We start from the raw sequence: 23,618 nt of genomic DNA on the forward strand, positions 1-23,618 counted from the left end.
AGCCACGTTCATCCACCCAAAGAGGCGCGAGACACTTGAACCCGTTCTGCAGAGAGAGAGAGAGAGAGAGGGAGGGAGAGAGAGAGAGAGGGAGAGAGAGAGAGAGAGAGAGAAGGAGGGAGGGAGGGAGAGAGAGGGGAGGGAGGGAGGGAGGGAGGGGGAGAGAGGGAGGGAGGGAGAGAGAGAGGGAGGGAGAGAGAGAGGGAGAGAGGGAGGGAGAGAGAGAGAGGGAGGGAGGGAGGGAGAGAGGGGGAGAGGGAGGGAGGGGGAGGGAGAGAGAGAGAGAGAGAGAGAGACTTCCCTTTTTATTTCCCTCGAATGAACTGTGTCATTGGCTAAACCGGAGGCAGAACTTGGTGCGAAACTCGGAAGGACGAGAGGGAGGAACGCGCCACCGACTTGCAGCCAATCAACGGGCACCGAGAGCGATTCAAATGCTCTGCCTTGCCCAATGGGGCTGGTTGGCGCCTCGATCTTCGCGCCTCCCAGCAGGGCGGGGGGGAGGGATTTGGAACGTCGCCGTGCTCTCCCGCCTGCAACCGTCGCTAAAAGCGGTTAGTTCGCGTGGCTGTTGAGCTCCGCGCTCGCTTGTCGTCTCCGAGGGCTCCGGCTCTCCGCGGAGGACTTCACAGCCAACTACTAGGGAGGCTCGTAGCCGCCAGGTGAGGGCGCGTACATATTATGCGGGCCGGGACACACCCCTTCAGCGCCTTTCCCAAGGTGGGAGGGCACCGGGGCGGTCGCCGCCTCCTTTGCCTCTTTGCGGTTCTTTCCTTCCCTGTCTCCTCCATTTTCTTAGGCCTCGGTGGACTTCATGTAGTCGGCTTCGGGCTCTTTTCTCGGTCCGCGCCGTTCTTCTCGTCCCTTCCGACAGTCGCACTCCCGCTGATGTTAGTTTTCTCTCGAATTTTAATCCTGGAAGTTGAGCGAGCGGGCGCTTTTATAACGAAACCTTCCAATCGTTCCCGTGGGTGCCGCGAGGGGGCGCCGCCGAACCCCTTCGACGGAATAGTATGGGTGAGGTTGATGGCTCCCTTCAGAGGCGCGAAGAGCGCGAGAGCAGCAGGATAATAAAAATGAAATGGTGCCAGGCAATGACGGAGATCGTCCCGTCAAAGTTTATGCTCCTTTTGGAGTTAAATCTGCTTGGGAGAGTTTCGCACGTGCCCTTTAAATGTAAATACGTCTTATTGCGTCGTATGCATTCGCCCGTTTAGCATTGTAATCCCTTCGGATAGCGTTATTGCTTCAAATACAAGTTCATATTTCAAATAATCAAACTTTGAAGCACAGATCCTGAGGAAGTTGTCAGAACGGTTTCTGAAAGATAGTTGGAATAGTAGAAGTTTTGTGACAATTTTTAACTTCAATAGAAATACCTCTAGTACAGCAAACAATAATGTAACGTACACCTGAACAAACGTTGTTCAAAGTGACTTAATTACTACAAAATCCAATAATAAAACATTTTTATAATAAAACATATCTCCAAAGAGGTGTGAGGTGGCACCAAAATAAAGGGAAAACTAGGTGGAGGTAATTTATAATGGACATCGCAACTAGGAAAGTCACTTAGGTTTGTTGAATATGGTATAGATATGAGTGAGCATGATAACTTAGCTCTCACTTATTGTTTTGCCAGTCTTAATTAACATATGGGCAGAATATAATAGGGATATGGGCCATTCTGTAAGAAGAGCATGAAATAATGTATGAAATTATAACAAAAATACTTTGTGTCTCTGAATGAATGTATCAAATTGTAACAAAAATAGATACTTTGTGTCTCTGAACACAGATATGCTGTGAAACTAAGAAAAAGAGGAAGAAGGATATAGAGCTGGATCTTAAGTTGTACAGAAGTGAAGGTATAGCTTTAATTAGAAATGAAAGGGCTAAAATATGAACTGGTGTCAGGTAGAGTCTTATTGAGTGCATATGCAGATGAATGTCCATAGGCTATCAATAGTTGTAGTATACTTTCCAATGAATGCTGATAATAAAAGAACCAAAAATGATTTTGGAAAAAGATAAAATTTTAAATGCCATCTGGTGGAGAAAGTTATTTTGTCAGGTAACACCGATGGGTGGTAACCGAGTCAAGAAGATACAGAGTAAGTGACTAGACTATTCAGAGACCCAAGAATAAAACAGAGTGGCGACTGAGGAATATCTGCTTAGAAAAAGTTCTGTTTGTTTTGTACATACAGAGAAAAGGAGTAAATCAAAATGCATAATTTATTTTATAATTAAAGTGAAACATTGAACATCACAGGAAAGATCATGGTTAGTGAGAGTTTACTCTTGAAATGGCTAGGTCTTGACTGTTAGAGTTAAGTGATTCTTTCTAGATACTCTTAATTTCATAACAAGTGTAAGAATATATATATATGGTGAACAGGTAGTCCTTGAGATACAACCGAAATGGAGCCTGTCCATTATGGTCACATGTCGCAGTAGTTATTAGGTGAAATGTGTCACCTAATGATACCCCCATCCCTGCTGTCCCCAATGAAATGTTAAATAAATGTATGGATCATTAAGCGGAACGTGGAGTGCCTTCTGGGTGGGGGAGACCATTAGAGACCTAGTACATGCCCAGGTCCGCTTGTTCTGAATTTTCCAAGGTGTTCTCCATCCTCAAGACACCCCATGCTTCACTTCATGCCCCTTCAGTCAATCAAAATAGAGCTGGAAGGGACCTTTGGAAGTCTTCTAGTCCAGGGGTACCCAACCTATGGGCTTCAGAACACTACCAGGCCGCGGCCTCTTGGCCAGTGGGCCATGGCAATGGCTGGCCAGTGGACCTGTGGCCCATTTGCACTTGCGCAAAGGCACAAGTGGGGCCGCTAGCGCCAGGTGTGTGTGTGCGGCCCCTTTGCTCATGGGCGCAGACGGGGCTGCTAGTGCCAGGCAGGTGTGTGCGGCCCATTCGCGCATGCGTGCAGGTGCAAATGGGGCCACTAGCGCCGGACGGGTGTGCGTGGCCCATTTGCACATGTGCAAGTGGGGCTGCTAGTGCCACGGTGGTGCGCGCCACCCTATTTTCGTGCACGTGGACACCAATTTAGAAGCTGTTCTCCTTCCCTCCGGGCCGTGAGCCTGGAAATGTTGGAGACATCTAGTCCAACCCCCTGGTGAAGCAGGAGACCCACCTTTTCAGATAGGTGGCTGTTTAGTCTTTTTTTAAAAAACCTCCAGTGATGAAGCACCTACAACTTCTGAAGGCAAGGTGTTCCACTGGTTAATTGTCCTCAGTGTTAGGAAGTTTCTTCTTAATTCCAGGTTAATTCTGTCGTTGATTAGCTTCCATCCATTGTTTCTTGTCTTCCCTTCTGATGCTTTGGAAAATAAGTTGATTCCCTCTTCTTTGTGGCAGCCCCTCAAATACTGCAATACTGCTATCATGTCACCCCCTAGTTCTTTTCTCTAGACTGGCAATACCCAATTCCTGCAGCTATTCTTCATATGTTTTTGTACATCATCTTAGTTGCTCTTCTTTGCATGTTTTCTGAAGTCTCAACATCTTATTTGTAGTGTCATGACCCAAACTGGATGTTTAGGTGATCATCCGCTAGGACTCCAAGGTCCCTCTCACAGTTACTGTTTTTGAGCCAGGTTTCGCCTAATCTGTACTTGCACCTTTGGTTTTTCCTGCCTAGGTGTAAAACCTTGCTTTTCTCCACATTAGATTTCATGTTGTTGGATGGGGCCCATTGTTCAAGTCTGTCAAGATCTTTTTGGATCCTGAGCTTGTCTTCTGGGATGCTGGCTATTCCTGCCAGCTTAGTGTCATCTGCAAATTGATGAGTTTCCCTTCTATTCCCTCATCTCAGTCATTCATGAGGATATTGAAGAATACTGGGTCTAAGATGGAACCTTTTTAATTAGTAATTTTTTAATTCTTATGTGATGTTTACACCATTTTGTTAGTAGTCTCTATAACTTTATTATTAATCTGTTACTTAGCTTAAATTTTTATTCCCAAGATTATTGTAATCTTAGTCAATAACTGAAACAAAGATTGATGGTGATAAGTTTAGTGTATGTCTTGAATTGCTGTGATCTTGGAATAAAACCTAACATAATCAGATTAAGAAGCCTGTAATTTCTGTTTCAGGTTATTTTGTAGATCAGGGTGTGCACATTATGTTTAATTTCATAATTTCACATGGTTATTTGAAATAGGAACAATGGAATCCACATCCAATCCTTTAATTGCTCTATACCTTGCTAGTTAATCTGACCAGCATCCCTGTCTGTTTCATTCTCCTCATTCAACCAGAGCACAGGTCTGCAACCCACGGCTCCGGAGCCGCATGCGGCTCTTTCAGCCGTCTCCTGCGGCTCCCAGTCCTCTGCCATGTGCAGTCCAAAAACAAAAAAAAAGTAGGACTAAAAAAGTTCAACCAATCAATTCAAATATGCAGGGTAGGTGCATATCTCGCCTTGGCTCCACTCTTCAGTCAAACTCTGTTCTGCGCACGCGCCCATGTATGCACATGCGCACACATTTTTTTGCGGCTCCCAGTTTTTCCTTTTGTGAGGGAACCGGTTCCGAGTGGCTCTTTCACTGTTTCAGGTTGCTGATCCCTGAACTAGAGGAAATATTGATTTATTTATTTGCTTGATTCTTATGTGGCTTTTCTGTCCAAAATATAACTTTATTTTCCCAATCTACCAAACAGAAGTTAAGATAGGACTTGAGTGTCCACAGTTTTTAAGAGAGCAACTTAATGTATTACTCCATACATACATATACTTTTTTTCTTTTCAGAATTGGTTGAAAAATGCCCAGGAGAAAGTTTGCAGATGAAGAAGTGGTAATGGGCCGATGGCCTGGAAGTGTGTTATACTATGAAGTAAAAGTAATCAGTTATGATGAACATACACGTCTTTATACAGTTAAATATGAAGATGGAACTGAACTTAATCTGAAAGAAAATGACATGAGGGTAAGCAACGTTCAGAATTGGTAAATATATAAAATTTTGGTTAGCTTTTTTGTGAAACTTTTGTCAGTGATAAACAATTTCACATACATTTCCCAAAACTAAGTTTATTTGTTTTATGATAATGCTCCCAAAGCTGCTAACAACTTACAAAGTACAATAAATATTGACAAATTTCTAGAATCAGTCTAACAAAGCAGGTGGTAGTTATGGCCCTATGTGCAAGGAAGGAATAGTCATGGTGAACAAGCTTCTGTGATTGTTGCCTGCTGTCTTCCTTCTGTCCCAATTTAAACTCATCAGAATTTCTCCTGCTAGCACTAACTACACTCATTTTGTTCTGGGAAGTATTATTTTTTTAAAGTATCATGATGTTAAAAGTGTTCCTTTTTTGTGAAGTAAAGTGTGGGCAAGTTCTGATTCTATAGATACTGTATTCTATCAGTTTGTTTAAAGTCAAATATGATGGGAGTTCATCTCTCTCTGAAAGGTAATTGTATACATAGGTATTTTATTCTTGCAAAGTTTTAAAGCAACTTTTCCCCCCAAATGGACTAGACTCTGAATGTATATATGCTAATTTGTACCACAAAACTGATGAACTAAAGAATTTCACTTGGAAAGAAACCTTATAGCTACTTTTGTTTTTCAATTTATTTAGCAAGTCCAGGGAAAATAAATTTAATGTTCTATTCAGTTCTATTTTTGTATATAAGAATTTTAGGTATTCACTATAGCAAAACCTAGATTTAACTTGTCTTTTAAAGTTAAATGTCTCTTAAACATCAAATAGGATGTTGGATTTGAAAACATATTTTGTATATGAGAGGAAATGAAAGCTGAGCTTCAAAACTAGAATAATCACCCAACCTAATAGATTAGGCCAATCCACAAATCAGAGGATGTCCTGGAAATAATAAACAGACCAACAGACTAAGGCCAGGTACTACCAAATGTAGCAGCTATCCAGATCTGATAGGTTTTGTCTATGAAATCAAAGTTTCTTCAGTTGAGGTTCATTAAGTGAAGCGTATATTCATGTGTACCAGGTGTTTCTTGGTTTAAGCAATGTAAATAAAATTTGAACTCATGGAATATATACATAGAGATTACATATAAACATCCATATATGCATTTAATTGTTCATGTATTGTACTCTGAATAGCCCATCTACGAATAAGCTGGTCCTTTTTTTTAAAAAAAAGTACTGTGAAAAATGCTCCACCAGTAGATAAACTGACCTTCAAAACTTTTCTATCTTTTCATAATAGGATTATTCATCAATTATTCATTTTCCTATCTCTTTTTTAATTGCCAGATATTGTTTATTAATTCATTTTCAAACATAAAATAATGTATAATAAAAATGAACAAATTGCCATATACAAAAAAGAAAAGAGAATGTTGCACAATAAGAAAATGCATAACAAGAACAAAAAATCTGATTGCAACTATAACCTGAATTTACCTGACCTTGTAAATTTTTTTTTAAAACAAAAAAACCCTGTAAACTTTCAATGTTGTCCTAACCTTCCCAATAGCTTTTTTTCCAAATGGAAAGATAATGTAATATTTTCTAATTAACTAAATATATAATTTGCTCAGAAACTGCTAAATCCCACATCTTTTGAAATCCAATCTTTAGAATTACAGCATTTTTTCATCTCGTAAGATCTATTCTTTTGGGTTTTATTAGAGCATGGAAAACTCATCTTTTTTTGAGCATAGAAAAAAAGGACTGGGGGGGCAGTATTTGAGGGGCTGCCCCAAAGAACAAGGGGGTCAACTTATTTTCCAAAGCATCAGAAGGCAGGACAAGAAACAATGGATTGAATCTAATCAAGGAGAGAAGCAGCCTGGAATTAAGGAGAAACTTCCTAACAGTGAAAGCAACTAACCAGTGGAACAGCTTGCCACCAGAAGTTGTGGGTGGTTCATCACTGGAGGTTTTTAAGAAGAGACTGGACAGCCATTTGTCTGAAATGGTTTAGGGTTTCCTGCTTAATCAGGGGGTTGGACTAGATGACCTCCAAGGCACCTTCCAACTCTCTGATTCTATGATTCTGTAAGGGTCTCCTGTTTGAGTAGAGGGGTGGACTAAATGACCCCCAGGGTCCCTTCCAGCTCTGTGATTCTATGATTATGTAATGGTCTTCTGCTTGACTTGACAGCTACTTGTCAAATTATATAGGGTCCCGTGCTTGAGCTGGAGGTCAAACTAGAACAGAGGTCCCCAACCTTTTGGGCACCAGGGACCAGTTCCACGGACCGGAGGGGGCGTGGTTTTGTGTGCTGCCTGCATCCCATGGATGGGACTTTGCTTGTTTGTGTGACCTGGTTGCTGCCATGCTGCGCCCTGGTATGGTCCACAGACCGAGGATTCGGGACCCCTGAACTAGAAGACCTTCAAGGTTCCTTCCAGCTCTATTCTGATTGATTGATTGAAATTTTAAATAGTCTATATAATTCAGCCCACTACTCATGTATTTAAAAGCCAGGTTTTTCAATAATTTTGTCAATATACAATTTAATCATATTCAAAAATGGCATTAGGAAGAACATGTCAATATGAGCATAAGCTCAATTTGACCAAAATATTGTTTAGGAATGAATATTGTTGATTTATATATGAAGCTTCTTAACCATCCATCTCCCTCATAGATGTCTATTGCTCCTGAAATATACAATCCTAGAAGTTATATTCATCTTAATTATATTAATTGTGCCTTAGCAAATCAAAGATATCTTAAAGCCAGCTGGGTAATTTTGGGCCAGTTACGCTGTCTCAGCCCAACCCACCTCATAGAATTGTTGCGGGGAAAATAGGAGAAGGAAGGAGTTCACCGACTTGAGTTATTTTAAAAAATAAAACAGATGGTGTAAAAATGTAAGTAAAATTACAGTATAATGGCAGTATTAATTTGGATAAATTTTAAAATATCTTTATAATATAAAACCCTAAAAGTTTAATAAAATTAGTAAAACTCACAAATCCTATGTGTGTACATTATTCTGGTACAACATTTGACACTAAAGGACATAAATTAGATTTACCCCAAATTATGTTTTATCCAGAATAAAAATTATAGGACTGAATTTCATTCATTAGTAATTGTAATGAGGAAGTACAATTATTAACCATAACCAACATATCTGTGCCAAAAAGAAAAATCTTGTATTCTAAAGAATCAACCTTTACTTCATCTGTATTACAAGATGATATCACTAATAGTTCTAAGACTAAATTAAAAAGTAAAGGAGGCAATGGGCATCCCTGGCAGGTAATAATAATGATGATGATGATGAAGAAGAAGAAGAAGTTGGAAGGGACCTTGGAGGACATCTAGTCCAACCCCCTGGTCGGGCAGGAAACCCTATACCATTTCAGACAAATCAGTGTTGGAGTATTCACCACTTCTGGAGGCAGGCTGTTCCAGTCTGGAGGCAGGATGCCTTTAGATGCTGAACAGTCTAATGCAGTTCATATTAATTTTTGAAGGTTATGATTAGATATGGATTTCCTACATACTTTTATAAATGGATATCAATGTTCACATATTAGAAATCATGTTTTCTGAATCAGTTGTTCCATTTTCCTATCTTTTTATTATATTAATGCTTTTAGATGATGTTTCTGGAACTTGAGTTATTTAAAATATTGTGCCACTTTTTAATGAAAATATAGATGTTATTCATTAGTGCTAGCTAGTTAAGCTGTAATAAAATAACTATTTTGTTTGTTTTCTAGTCTGTGTCATCTTTTCGATTAAGAAAAAGCAGGTCTTCCTCAGGTTCTCCATCAAGACGCTCTGGTAGCAGATCTAGATCAGGTTCTAGATCTCGCTCACCTGGTCGACCAGCAAAACACAAACGCCGTTCTTCCTCACGAAGCAGAGAACCAAAAAATGAAAATAATATTGGGGAACCTAATCTGACTCCTTTGGTATTTGATTTGATCTTACTTGACTCTTGTTATTTGCCGGGGGGGGGGGAGTTGGTCTTACAAAGATGTATTCATATTTTCTTTACTATTGCTTTAAATTCCTTTAGTTTTAATTAAATTGTTCATCAATGTGAACTAAAAGCTCTGTTCATTAGCTATTTATATGTTGGTAAAACTTAGGAATTAGAATGAAGTAGGAGCTTTAAGTATTCCTTTAAGAAGTAGGTATACTTCTCAAATCAAGATGAAATAATACGATATGAGAGATAACAATGATTTTATTAATCTGTTGTCAGTTAGTAAAACTTAACTTGTCATAAAGGCACACAACTTTATGGATGCCTTAAAACTGCCTGATGACTCCTGGAATGGCTGGACTAGCGTGGGTTAGAAGAGGTTAGTTCAGAAGTTTCCAGAATGTTCCATTCCTGAAATGATGGATTTTGACATACTTGTGAAAAAGTAATTTGTTGCAGTTCACTACTACCTGAAAAGTCCATCAAAGTAAGAAAAAGGTGATGGAGTTTAGTACAGCATGTTGCTGAACATCAAAGTATGTATTTATATTTCATTACACTTAGATATGGTCCAACTACAATTGACAATAATATGGCTCAATAGTAGCTACCCTTCAGTTTAGGGCTTTGTGATTAAAGAATCTTCAAATGTTGCAGTTAAAGGATGGTAAATCAGTGTTCTAATTTATATTAAAATGCTACATTACAGTAAGGCTAGAGAATGTTTAGCATTACTGGACTTGGTGACTGTAATAAAGATTTGATTAAGCATTATATAGCAACTTTCTAACCAATAGAAATCTTGGAGAAAAAGAAAGATTGTTCCTAAAGAACTCCAAAGGGAACGAATTCAAATATATTGGTAGAATAGCCACCTGCCTTGGGTGTATTTCCTCTTCTCAAAAGTTAACTTGATCGATTGGTTGGGGCCTTATATTACCAAACAGGTGTTTGAATATGGCTAGAAACAGATAACTTTTAGATATTAAAAGACTATATTTAGAAAGGTATGATTTATACTTAGAATGATGTATTTTTCTATGAGGTGGGAAACATGAAAATAACAGGATGGTTTTTAATAAGGGAAGCTTTTACTCACCTCAATGTAACTACTGTTGAGAAAATCATAATGTATAAACATATTTTGAACACTGAAGGGAAAACAAAATGGAAACGAGCTGGGAAAACAGGGTATTGGTCTAATAAGGTGACCGTAATTGCAAATTAAATTGAATTACGAATTAGATAGAAAAGATGCTATAATTTAGAAGCAATGTTAGTAGATACAATATTAAAAAATATAATGAAGAAGAAACATATTTAATGTTGTATGTTTGTTATATGTATTAATAATAGAAAGAGTTGTACTTGTTTAGTGTTTGAAAAGTGAAGAAACATCACTTGAAGAAGAAAGGATTAAGAAAATGTCAGAATGGGCAGAAACTAGGAGCGATATTGAAGAACAAAGAAAAGGAAGATATAGAATAATTTTAATATGTATTGTTAAGTAAAAAAATGAACCCAGATAACATGTTGTTTATTAAGCACTTATGATTTGTAAAAATTAGAAAATCAATAAAATTTTATATTAAAAAAGTATTTAACTAGCTGTATTTGCAGAAACGTTGGTTGCATGCCATATACTTCTTTCAGTCAGAAACATGCTTCTCCAGGGAACTGGATTGGACAGAACCTAGGCAGATCACATGGCTTATCTCTCCATCACTTAGAATCAGTGGCAACCTGCTTCATCTGCGGTACTAAAATTGAGTTAGGCATATAATTCTGGCAAAGTTCTCCCTCTCTTAGTTTTGGAGCTTCTCTCTTCAAGTTTGAGGAGAATCAAAAGTTAATTCTAATGATTTCCATCTTGGTAGCAAAAAGCCTGGAAATTATCCATTTCCCCTTTTGGCTTTAGCATACTGTTTAGTTTAGGGTGCAGAAGTCAGATTTACAGATAAGCAGACAAGTGTCACAGGTATTCAGCCTCCAAGTATTCTTCCCCAACCTTTATGATTATAGTAGCGTTATTTTTCTGTGTGTTAAAAACAAATCCACCGGTTGCACCCTTCTGCACTACCACTCTACTTAGCTTTCATATCCCACATTCCTTTTGTGATGTTTCTGCCTCCCTAATTCCTCCAGGCAGAAAGGAAGAAAGTGACTGACCTAGGAGGAGATTGACAGTTGACCAGATACAATTATCCAGTTCCAAAATGCTGGTTTTCTTTCTTCAAAATGAAACTTGAGTCACTAAGGTGGCTTAGGATTTTCTGTTTTCCTTTTTTGAAGTTTTTGGTGAAATATTAATATTTGAATGGATGTCCAATTCTTTATATCTATGCATTTTTCTGTTGAAGGTCTTTGATTTTCTCAGGTTCCCTTAATGAACACTCTTAAGTTTCTTGGCGTCCAGAGCAAATTTATTAAGGATGGAAAAGATATTTCAAAACACTCAGATGACAGCTGGTCATCTGATGATAGCTTTCGCAGAAAAACTTGATGATAGCTTTCGCAGAAAAACTTCTGCAGGAGATAACAGCAGCTGTTTGCCAGGTTTTCATTCTGTACTTAAAACAGCTGTTTGTGTTCATTCTTGTTAAGATCAGACAAAGAATCAATAATTAGGGAAAGGCTGCAGTCCTCAGGCCGATTCTAGCTTAGGTAGTTTTCAGTTTACAGCTAGAGGTTTATATGTCCTAGCCAGGAGACAATCTAATCTAAGAATTAGAATGTCAATTGTGCCATAGATTGCCTTTGATCAGGGAAAAAAGTTTTCAGAGCATGTGAAACTTCAATTGAAAACAAGTTGTGCTTCTATATTGGGAGACAAATTCCTTGTGTATTTAACCACACTTGGCCAAATAAATTATTCTATTCTGTTTTGTTCTGTCCTGCTCTGATCTGCTCTACTGAAAACCTCCAAGAAGTTTGCCTTTAGCCCTATTTGTCTCCAGACCTGAACTTCAGTTTTTGAAGGTTTCAACACCATCTAGGGCAGGGGTGTCAAACTCGCAATGTCATATCATGTATCGCAACGTATCGTGACTTTTTTGCCATTGCTGGCAATGGGGTGGGCGCAGTTTCGCTATAATGCATCCGGCCTGCAGGACAGCAGTTTGATATCCCTGATCTAGCCAAATGCAGATTTCAACTGAAACTGCAAAAGACTCAATTATAAGCCAATTGTCTCTATAGGGAAGAGATGTATCAATGACAGCACCCTGTTCTAGGAAGAGATTGGATGCCCTTATGCTACTGATACTAAACCATTTTGGATTCCTGGCATTGACTTCTAATCAGAGTAGCAGTGTATTTGGATATGTATCATCGCTGTTTGATACCCAGTACAATATTTTTATCTTATTAACCTTTTAATTGATCCAATTTCAACCAGAAGTGACGTCGTATGACGTGATGTATCTTGACTTTTTCCCCATTGCCAGCAATGGGGTGGATGCAGTTTTAGTGTGATACATCCAGCCCATGGGCTGGCAGTTTAACACCCCGGTTTACAGGTTGTCCTTAAGTTGTAGCTGGGACTGGAATTTCCATCACTAAGTGATGCAGTTGTAAAGTGTGATGTCATGTGACTGCATTGTTTAGCAACCACAATTGGGAGTCCTCATTGTCATTAATCAAATCCCACAGGTGATTGGAATTAAAGAAGAAGATAATGATTAGCTGGGGTTTCTTAAGGGTAATCTGATACAAATAGAATTGGTCTTGGAAGAAAATTAAAATTGAGACTACATATCAGACTCAATTAAAGCTTGAGACAGCTCATTGCATTCCAGCTTTTTCTGTACAGTTTGGAATTCACTATAAGATTTGCTCTGAAGATGGGATTTTAGAGATAGTCTCACTCATTCAACTAATTTGGGAGATAAAAAGTATCTGCTTTTCTTATTTAAGTCAAGGAAGTTGACTTAAGATAGAAATATGTTCAACACAACAAGGAGTATTGCTGGAAAGAAGAACAATATTCTATATATTTACAGATATCCTGGTTTTGCAATTATCAGATGACATAGAAATATGGAAGCTGAAAGATATCTTGCTACTGTATTCCTGTTGGAAGAAGGGATTATGTTCTTATGTTTTCTGCTGTGCTTATTTGTCTCTTTAGCTCTGGCCCCTAATTACAGCTGTTCTTGTGAAATGTATATGTTCTTGGCTACAAAGAGATATAGTAAATTACTGTTTCGTTGACAGTTGTACTCTGCCTTTAAAAATTATTTCTCATACTCTCTTCTTCCCCTTGCATTTTCCCTGTCCTCTAAATCTGTTCATTTTAGAATTATAAATTATTAATTGATTTACTAACTTCCTTCCCTTTTCCGTCCCCATGGGTTTGTGTAATAGTTATAATAAAGAGACTTAATGTACGTGGTAATTTTAAACTTGCAAGAGGTATTGTGATTTTAATTAGAAATTTTGTAACATGATTATTGAAGAAGAAAGATCCAATAGAGAAAGTTATATTGTCCATCAAGATGATCACATCTAGCAGTTATGAATTTTGTAAAGAAACACTTGACTGTTTACAACATCAGCATACCAAATCAATAGACATACAGCATAGGTGGCTTGACTAGCCTTGCTTTCCACTTCTCTACTACTGGAAAAGGAAGTATAATTTATATTGAAGATTCATTTAAAATTGTAGTTCTGATTGCTTGTTGTTTGAAACGGTGGTGGATTTTTTCCCCCCATTAGGGCACAACAACAACAACAACAACAAATAACCTTTTACTGGAGAAGGTGGGCAGACCAGTCTTCTTTAGGATGCTCTGTTTAGACAAGGAGTATTTTTGATTGGACTAATACCCCCAAAAATCAGACATGAAGCAGTGGAGAGAAAACCTGAGTCTCATCTAAAATGTTAGCTAGATACTATACAGCATTGGGCAGAAACGTCAGAGCTCCAGAAATTAATCTTGGAGGAACTAATCAAGAGCAGGAAAACTCTCCTTAAGAAGGCTTTAAAAAGAGCACAAGAAACTCCATTTTGCCTGTTTTTTTCCACCCTGAGAGCCTGCCTTCTTAATCTGGTTCATGCCAGTCAAAGAGATGTTCCCAGAATTAGAGGAGGATTGAAGGATCAAAAGAAGGTAGTCATTTTATAAAATGCAGTGCTAAATCTGGATCAGGATTCTTTATAGAGTGATTTGAGCTGGTTTTGTTTTGTATCTTAGTCTCCCTGCCTGTATTGTATGTGTGTCTGATGTGTACTTTGAAGATTTACAGCTGAAGTCTGAAGGAATCATAATAGTTTCTTGCCCTTCTCCATTGTCTTCAACACATTTAATTATTTAACCTTAATAGACATGATAAAAGTCTTAAGCTTATTAATACTAAAAAAGTTCTATAAAAATTTGATCTTTAAAATTACATAATGCAGAGTATGTGCAATATCAGCAATCCAGGGCCCATGCCATTTAGAGAATTTCAGAGCATTCTGTTTCTCTCCAGACCAGGAGTCTTCAAACTTGGCCCTTTTATAATTTGCGGACTTCAATTCCCAGAATTCCTCAGCCAGCATGCTCCAGACCATGAGAGTGGTTTGAAGTTTCTGGAAGTACATCCTCAGAAGTGGAATTGGATCAAAGTGTTTTGGACATATTTCTGATGAAATAGGCTTGATTCAAAGTCAGAACATTCACAGAATGCTTCAAATTGCTTCCAGTTTTGAGGATTTACTTGCAGACATTGCAGAACCATTTCCCCCTCCTCCCCCCCGCCCAGGAAAAGCATCTTGGTATCTAAGACATTTTAAAACAAACTGTTAAAAGCTGTTATAGAAGATTTGGATTTAATGCTTCACCAATAAATTAAATGTTAATTTGTGTTTGTGCATGTTAGTAATGTTACCAATCAAAGGGTAATTGGATTTATTATTAGGGCATTTTTAATACTTTAATTTTTAGTACCAAAAAGAGCTTAAAATAAAATTGCTATATGATTTAAAACTTTATTCATTGTCCATAAATCTGGTTTCTTTTCATGTCTATAATATTTATAATATATTTATAGAATGTATATTTATAACTACAAAGTTTAATTGTAACTATTAATAAAATAATTTCTTTAAAATACCCTGTTTCTTCAATCCAGAGGCTGCATGAAAATAATACCAATCAGTATAATGGAGATCAAGATATCACAGAAGTGAATTATTCTACTCATACTACTTTAGAGGTATGAAATAACATTTGACAAAAATATGCAGTTTCAGTATTGTAAGGAACTTAATTGCCTAAAGTTAATTTCTCTTCAGTTTTTTAGGGAAGAAGAGTATCCATTTAAAAATATTATGCAATAGGGAATGAAGATTTTTTTTTCAAAAGCACAGATGCATTATTATTAAAAGATTCTGAACTTATTGCATGTATAACTTGCTAAGAGATAGATATGTGTGCTGTGTGTGTACATATGTATGTATGTATGTATTATATTTGTGTGCTCCCATCTTGCCTAGAAAGGACTCTGTGTGACTTACAAACATTAAAACTGGTAAACACTAAAGGGATAAAACAATAACAATAATGATTAATTTACAATTGAAATTTGGGGGAAGGGAACATGTAATACATGGGGAGAGGTGGGGTCTTCTCTTAATCTGATAGTCCCCTCTAGCCTGATACTCTGGCAGAGGTAATTCTTCTGACCCTCATGGAAGTTTGGGAGGGTATCTCATCTTGAGGGGTATGATGTTCCAATGGGCAGGAGCCATGGCAGAAAAGGTTCTTCTGGACCCCACCAGCCTAAATTCCTTGACTGACAGGTTCTGCAACGTGCCCTTTCTGCTGGCAGGACGAGGTGGGCTAGGGCCCATGCCATGAAGGGCTTAAAAGCAATAGCCAACACCTTGAATAGTACCCAGAAGCAAATTGGTAGCAGTGCAGCTCATGGAATAGTGATGTGATGTGGACACCCACCCACCCCCGGGCCTCAAGAACTAATCTTGCTGCCGCATTTTACACCAGTTTTAGCTTCCCTACACTCTTGAAGAGTAGGTCCATGTAGAGGGCATGAGATGACCAGGGCTTGAGTGGTCAGGGATTCCCGATCCAGGAAATGGACTATTGGAAATAATGGCTATAGATAGCCAACGACAAAAACTAATGAGGGCTTTGAGAGCAATAATACTTGACCTGAGGAAGGTTCTTTAGTATGTATTAATGGATGACAGCAGTCTGTTTTTCTCCCTATGCTGTTCGTCTGTAGCAGCAAAGAATTGAGTCTGAGCGAAGAAGAGAACGCATTCTGGAACGATATAATTTGCATCTTAGAAAGGAGAAGAGAAGAGAGGAGATATATGAAGAAGAGAAAAATTTTGAAACACCAGAAAGTATTGGAAAAGTATGCCGGAAGACAAAAGAACTGATATTTGGAGGAAAAATCGGTATGCTAACTTTGAAAGTCATAAATTATAGTTGCACAATAGTCTGGAGCCTTTGATGCCCAACTGAAGTTTTAAACTTTCCATTCACATCAATAGAGAAAATGATTTTGAACGTAAGAGTTTCTGGATACAGCTATTGTTTTAGTTGAAATCAGTTATCTTTCTTGCTGAAAAGCTTCCTTGGAACTGAATTGATTCTAATAATCGTATAACCTTTTTTTTAGGTGCTTTCTTTATGATATTTCTTCTGCCTGGAACTGTGTTCTACCTGTTGTTAATGTGCTCACAGAAAGACCCCAGTCTTCTGAATTTTCCTCCTCCACTACCAGCTTTCCAAAATTTATGGGAGACGAGAGTTTTTGGTGTCTTTCTTCTTTGGTTCTTTCTCCAAGCCTTATTTTTCTTACTGCCAATAGGAAAGGTAAAACTTCTAGAAGTAGCAATTTAATTTTTTAAAATCTAATTTATAAAACAGCATTCTAACTTCATAATTCTAAACTAGCATTTTTAAAAATCCTGTTTTATGTAATATAAACGTTATTGCAACTCTCCCATTATAAAATGGTTACATGAGATGAAGAGAAGGGCTAATGTCTCAATTTCCAGTGGTAGGGAGTTCTTGTTTTAATTTTGTGTTTCTTTTTTAATGAGCACTTTATATATTGCTTTTGTCACACATCTTCCTCCAGGGTAATGATTGCTCTTGTGATATATTGAATAGAATTCTACAAATCATCCAATATATAGAATGGGCCTGTCAGGGATTTTGAACTAGCTGAAAGAAAGGGCAGTTGGCAAAGGTAGCTTTTATGCTTTTCCAGAAAATTCTGGTTGGTATTCTATTTGGGGACACTCCTGTAGAATAAAACTTCTAGACTCAAGGGATTGGATGCTAAACAAAATGCCATTCTTCCTTCAAATAATACATTGTGATGGATACAGTAGTTCTAATCTTTTTCCAGATGGTTTTTATGACCGAGTGGAAAGATCTAGTGCAGGTAGTGCTTGACTTAAAACATTTGTTTAGGAACTGTTCAAAGGTACAACAGCACTGAAAAAGTGATTTGTGATCTTTTTTCACAAATACGCTCATTGCAGCATCCCCATGGTCACATGATCCAAATTCAGGTGCTTGGCAACTGACATGACAGTTGCACTGCCCCAGGGTAATGTGATCACCGTCTGTAATCTTCCCAGCCAACTTCTGATAGCAAAGTCAGTGTGGAAAGCCAGATTTGTTTAATAACTGCATGGTTAATTTAACGACTGCAGTGATTTGTTAAATGTAGCAAAAATGGTTGTAAAATGGGGCACAACTCACTTAACTGCCTTAGCAATAAAAATTGTGCTCATAAGTTGAGGATGATGTATTTTTTGTTTTACTCCCTCATACTGGTGAAAGCACAGATTTCCTAGTACTGTTCAGAGTTCTGCTTCTTATATCTCAGGTGGGGGAGTGAGGAGGTGTTAAAAATCTTATTATTTCTTTTACTATTACACCATCTATGAAAATGTGAATATTTTAGGTGAAAATATCTTTTTCTTTTCAGATTGTAGAAGGGGTACCACTTTGGAATGGAACTAGGCTGGAGTATAGAATAAATGGTAAATACATATTTACAGTTAATGCTTTTTAGTTAATTTGTTCATCTGAAAAGATGCTATCAGAATATCTTAACAGAATATTCCCATGTTTTACTACTCATATCTAAAATCATCTTCAGTTTTGTTCTGAGTTTTCTCCCATGCTGAGGTATAACAAATAGTTATTCAGGGATGAGCCTTTTCAGTTATAACCTCTCAATTCTGAAATGATATCCCTGATGTGTGGCCATCTTTGTTGCTTTTTGATGGCAGGCAGGTATGTTTTTAATCTTCCATTTATTTTAATTCATCAATGAGTAAATTACATGTCACTGTTAAAAAGTTAACTATTGTGGCTATTGGCACTTGCACAACTTCTGCTCAGCAACTTTAACATTGATTCCCAATGGAGAGCCAAATGAATGTCCAGACTGAGGAGGACATATAAATAGCCCCACACAAAAGGTGCCAGGCTTTGAACTACCACACCAGTAATGGACAATCCTGAATAGAATTTGCACATCACATGTTCTCTCTTCCAGGGCTCAGTGGGGCACAGTATCCTCTCCTCAGTGTGATTGCGGGGTCCCAGGTCAAACTGTAGAGCATATCATGACTGGCTGTAAGAGTGATACAGGTCCAGGGTCTGATTTTTCTCATATAAACAATGCTGCACTTAAATTGGTTAGACGGCCTTAACATTGGTATCTGAATATATATTTGATTGCACTTTTTAAAATCTAGGTGAAATGTTAATATGTATTGCAAGTCCACATATGATATGCCATATGCTAAATAAATAGATAAATTGTGGCTATTGATTTTATTATTTATAACATTATTTTCTGATGTTAGTGAGCTATTAACATAAAATCTAATTTAAAAGATGGTACTCAAACTGTAATTAATTTTTAAAAATATTTTATTTATTTGTTACAACTGCAGAATAAACAATCTGTATTCAGTCACAGAGGGGATAGTAATATGTATTAGTGGTGGTGGGAGTTTCTGGTAGGCTGGAATACATCCTGCCATGATAATCTTTTGTTTGATTTAAGTGAGAAGTGGTCGGGTGATGGACTGCATACAGTCCCAAGCAGATTTTGGAAATGATCTGATTCCCCCACATCAAAATTGCAGTAGAAAATTTGGTGCCAAGCTACTAGATCATAGTACCTGTCGTACTTTTTTTGAAAATGTTTTTCTCATTTGTTATTTCTTTTCTATTTTAAGGAATCTACGCTTTTATCCTAACAGCTATAGCTGTGGGAATTTCTCTGCATTTTGAAATGGAGCTTTATTATTTATATGACCACTTCCTGCAATTTGCTATCTGTGCTACAATTTTTAGCTTATTGTTGAGCATTTATCTCTATGCCCATTCTCTGAAAGCACCTGAGCAAGAATTATCCCCTGGAGGAAATTCTGGTAAGTAAAAATTATATTGGAAAATAATATTTCAGGATACAATAACCCTAATTATTTATGTTATTCCTCTGCTGTTTTATAATCTATTATGGGACTATTGGTAGAAAATTCATAGGAACCATACATATGTTCTTATTTGTAGGGAATATCTTTTATGATTTTTTTATGGGACATGAATTAAATCCTCGCATTGGAAATTTTGATTTGAAATACTTCTGTGAATTACGACCAGGGCTAATTGGTTGGGTGAGTATTAAAATCTCTTGTTGCACATTCTGCAATAATAAGTAAAATAATGAGATAAGGAAGAAATGGCAAAATCAGTGGAAAATATATTATCACGGCAGCATTATAGCTGCAACAAAGATAAAAATGTATGATTTTGGAAGTTATTTAAAAGTTTTTCTAGATAAGCTAATTGCAAATGGACATGTAATACATAATATTGTTTTGAAGAGGAGGATGCCATTTGAAATATTTTATTCAGTTTAGATTATACAATATTGGCTGAATTAGATCATTGTAGACATTTAAGCATAAAAATGGGTAACATGCAATTTAATTTTTCCAAAGGCTGTTATTAACTTGGCCATGCTTTTCACTGAAATGAAAGTGCAAGATCGGAACATGCCCTCTCTGTCAATGATCCTTGTTAATTGTTTCCAGCTCCTGTATGTGGTGGATGCCCTTTGGAATGAGGTAACTAGCAATTGATAGTTCTTCAATGAATTACTGTTAATTTTTAAAAACTAGTTATAAGGTTTATATATCTTTCCTCCAAAAACCCAAGATGATACACAAGCTTGTAAAGTAGATGGTGATTAATGTAAAATCTTTCAGCAAACTTCCATAGGTGAACATGGGGTTCAATTTCATCTTCCTTATTTTGGTCCAACCATTTAACTGCTGCTCCATACAATCTAACAGAGAAGAGAAGGGTAATAATTTCTTCTTCCTTCTATAACCTGATTCATAATCTATTCCATAATACCCCAACTCCCACAAATGGATTTGAAGGCTATAAGGAAGTAAAAAATTAGTGAAAACCTGATGTGACACTGAGTTTTACTATAATTTAAAACTTGAATAATTAGCATGCACTGATCCATATTTTGCATATTTGCTGTTCTTTTCAGAGATTTTCAGAGCTTCATTTTTAACTAGATGAATCAAATTGGGCAAAATCTTTGGGGAAGGTGGCCAAATATCCAGAAAAAAGTGATGAATATATTCACGTTTTAGGAAATCAGTTTAAAATTTATGTTAGACCTATGCAATGCATTCAGAGAAAATATTTCACAAAAAGCCAGAGCACATATGGCACCTCGGAGACAATATGCAGCCCTTCATTGTTCCATTACTAGTTCCTATAGGAGTTCTAGAGTTCCTCCAGAAGTTGTGAATGCTCCAGCACTGGACGTTTTAAGAAGAGCCTGGACAACCATTTATCTAAAATGGTATAGGGTGTTGTGATTTAGTGTCAGCCTGTGGTACCGGCAGCTGAGTCTGATGATTCTGAAGAGGAGAGGAGGAGGGGTTTGGAGAGCCTGTGGTGTCAAAGGGAGGCTCTGATGCACTGCAGGACTCTCAGCCTGGCCCCTTCTGTCTTGTTCCTCATCAGACTCAGCCGTGTGAGCACGAGGTATTGGACGTAGATGATTCACAGCTGGATCTATTCAGGGACGCTGGGAGCAGGAAGCAATCCAGCAGAGTAGAACAGAGAAAGGCAATGAGGCAACTCGGTGAGAGGAGGAGAAGGCAATGAGAAGCCACGCCTTGGGACTGCTGATAAAAGGGGAAGGTGTGGGAGGTGCTGGTTGCCGTTTGAAGATCTTCTGCTAGAGTCCTGGTCTGTTATTCCTGTTTAACTCTTGTTTGAACTTTTGGTTTAACTCTTGTTTGAACTTTTGAATTCTTTGTAAATAAATTTGTTTGGGTTTTTTCCAGCCTGTTGACTATAAAAAGGGATTGTCCCTGACATTCAAACAGGGCCGGTCGTAGGCTGGAACAGAACATAGGGTTTCCTGCCTGAGCAAAGGGTTGGACTAGAACAGGGCTTTTCAACCGGTGATACACGTACCACCTGTGGTACTTTGGCACCTGACAAGTGTTATGCGCCCATCCTAGACAAGTTAGCAGGGGAGAGGAATGAGTTGAAGTGGCGGCAGCACTGCACAAGCCTGAGGGAGTGACAGCTGGAGCTGCAGGGCTGTCAGGGCTCAGCAGAAGCACCAGGATCGGCGCATGCAGCTACAGCTGATCAGCGCTTCTGCAGGGCCAAGGGGCTGGACAGGAGCCCAGGATCAGTATGCACTTTTGCAGGGCTGCAGGGGTGAGTCAGAAGCCCCAGGATCAGTGCTTCTGGTGCATATGGAAGAGAAAATGGGGGGGGGGGAGAGAAGAGGCTATAAAAGGAGAAGGTTTTGGCGGGAGAGGGAGAGGAAAGAGATGGAGAAGCGGAGAAATGCAGCCTTGAGAGGAATCAGCTGGAGGTGCACAGAAGAGAAAAGGGGGGAGAGGAGAAGATATAAAAGGGAAGAGAAGAGAGGATACAAAAGAAGGAGGGGAGAGAAAGGTTACAAAAGAAGGGGGGAGAAAAGAGGATATGAAAGAAGGGAAGAGAAGATAGAAGGAGGGGAGAGAAAGGACATAAAAAGGGGAGAGAAGAGAGGATATAAAAGGGAGGAGAGAAGAGGGGGTATAAAAGGAGGAGTGAATCTGGTTTCTCCATTGACTTTGTCAGAAGGTTGCAAAAGGGGATCACATGATCCTGGGACACTGACCATTATAAATATGAATCAGTTGCTAAGCATCCAAATGTAGATTGACCCTGGGGATGCTGCAGTGGTCTTAAGTGTGAAAAATGGTAATGTCGCTTTTTCCAGTGTTGTAGTAACTTTGTACAGTGACTAAGCGAACTGTTGTAAGTTGAGGACTTCCTGTATTTTATCACTTTTTTCCCTTTTTTTAGTCATCACATTTTTGACACCTTGCTAGGTGACTGTTGGGACTCGAATATTGCCATATCCTAAAAGTGGTACAATCTGAAAAGGTTGAAAAGCCCTGAACTAGAAGACCTCCAAGGTCCCTTCCAACTCTCTTGTTGCTGGTGTTGTTGTTATTGAGATTGCATTGCTGAAATTCATAGGCAAGTGAATCATAATGGCAGGGTTTTTGTTTTGGGGAGGGAAAGTTTAGTTTCAGTTTGGAATTGTTTTTATTTTTAAACGGGTTTGAATGAGAGCACAAGCCTTTATGAGTTAATCCAGAGGTCACCAACCTTTTCATTCTGGTAGCCCGGAGGAAAAGGGAGCAGCTGGGAAATTTGTACAAGTGTGTGGACGTGCGTACGGAAACAGGGCTGTTCACACCTGCACAGCGCTAGCAGCCCCGTTTGGGTAGGCATGCAGGTGTTAGCCACTGCTGCTAGGCCCGCACACATGCATAAATAGACCCCCTTTGTGAGGCACGCAGTGCTAGCTGCTGCCGCTAGCCTCACACACATGCATAAACAGGCTGCGCAACCCACATGGCACTAGCAGCCCTGTTTGTGTAGGTGTGCAGGCACTAGCCATCACTACCCTCGCACACATGTGCAAACGGGGACATGGCGCAAGTGGGAGTGAGTGTGCGCACACATGCGTGCACTGACCAGCCTGTCCTGCGGCCTGGTGGCCAGTAGGCTATGACCCAGTAATGGGCCGCAGCCCATAGGTTGGGGACCCCTGAATTAATCCATTGCCTGAATGACTACAGACCTGTTGCATTAACGTCTGTAGTCATGAAATGCTTTGAAAGACTGGTTCTCCAACATCTTAGGACATGCCTCCTACTGGATTTCAACAAACATCAGTTTGCCTACAGGGGGAACAGGTCGACAGACGATGCCATAGCTACTGCTTTACACTCTGTAGCAAGTCATCTTGAGAAACCTGGAAGCTATGTCAGGATGCTTTTTGTTGATTAGAGCTCGGCTTTCAACACCATTTTGCTGAGCACTCTCATTGAAAAACTGACTGACTTGAAATATTCCCCTTCTATCTGCGAATGGATTCCAGACTTTCTCAGGGACCGGTTACAAACAGTGAGGGTCGGGTCTGTTTTATCCATCCCCCTGAAGCTTTGCACCGGCTTGCCACAGGGCTGCGTGCTTAGCCCATACCTATACTCATTGTACACATATGATTGTGTATCATCCGACCCATCTACTGCGATAATTAAGTTCGCAGATGATACCACCGTAGTGGGTCTTATTACAGGTGGGGATGAGACAGCATGCAGGGGGG

General features: G+C 38.8%; 1 protein-coding gene across 1 annotated transcript in view; it reads left to right on the plus strand.

Annotated features, from left to right (window-relative positions):
* The first annotated feature begins 499 nt into the window (after window positions 1-499).
* LBR (lamin B receptor) overlaps window positions 500-23,618 on the plus strand; it is a 28,401-nt gene continuing 5,282 nt past the window's right edge. Inside the window, exons 1-10 of the mRNA XM_083348870.1 lie at window positions 500-662; window positions 4,778-4,955; window positions 8,701-8,895; window positions 15,030-15,113; window positions 16,143-16,320; window positions 16,545-16,741; window positions 17,871-17,925; window positions 19,138-19,332; window positions 19,475-19,578; window positions 19,906-20,031. Of these exons, the coding sequence (XP_083204996.1) occupies window positions 4,791-4,955; window positions 8,701-8,895; window positions 15,030-15,113; window positions 16,143-16,320; window positions 16,545-16,741; window positions 17,871-17,925; window positions 19,138-19,332; window positions 19,475-19,578; window positions 19,906-20,031 (1,299 nt within the window). The 5' untranslated portion in view covers window positions 500-662; window positions 4,778-4,790. The remainder of the gene's footprint in view (window positions 663-4,777; window positions 4,956-8,700; window positions 8,896-15,029; window positions 15,114-16,142; window positions 16,321-16,544; window positions 16,742-17,870; window positions 17,926-19,137; window positions 19,333-19,474; window positions 19,579-19,905; window positions 20,032-23,618) is intronic.

This window comes from Vipera ursinii (genome assembly GCF_947247035.1).
Source record: "Vipera ursinii genome assembly, chromosome: 1".
Lineage (NCBI taxonomy): Eukaryota > Metazoa > Chordata > Lepidosauria > Squamata > Viperidae > Vipera > Vipera ursinii.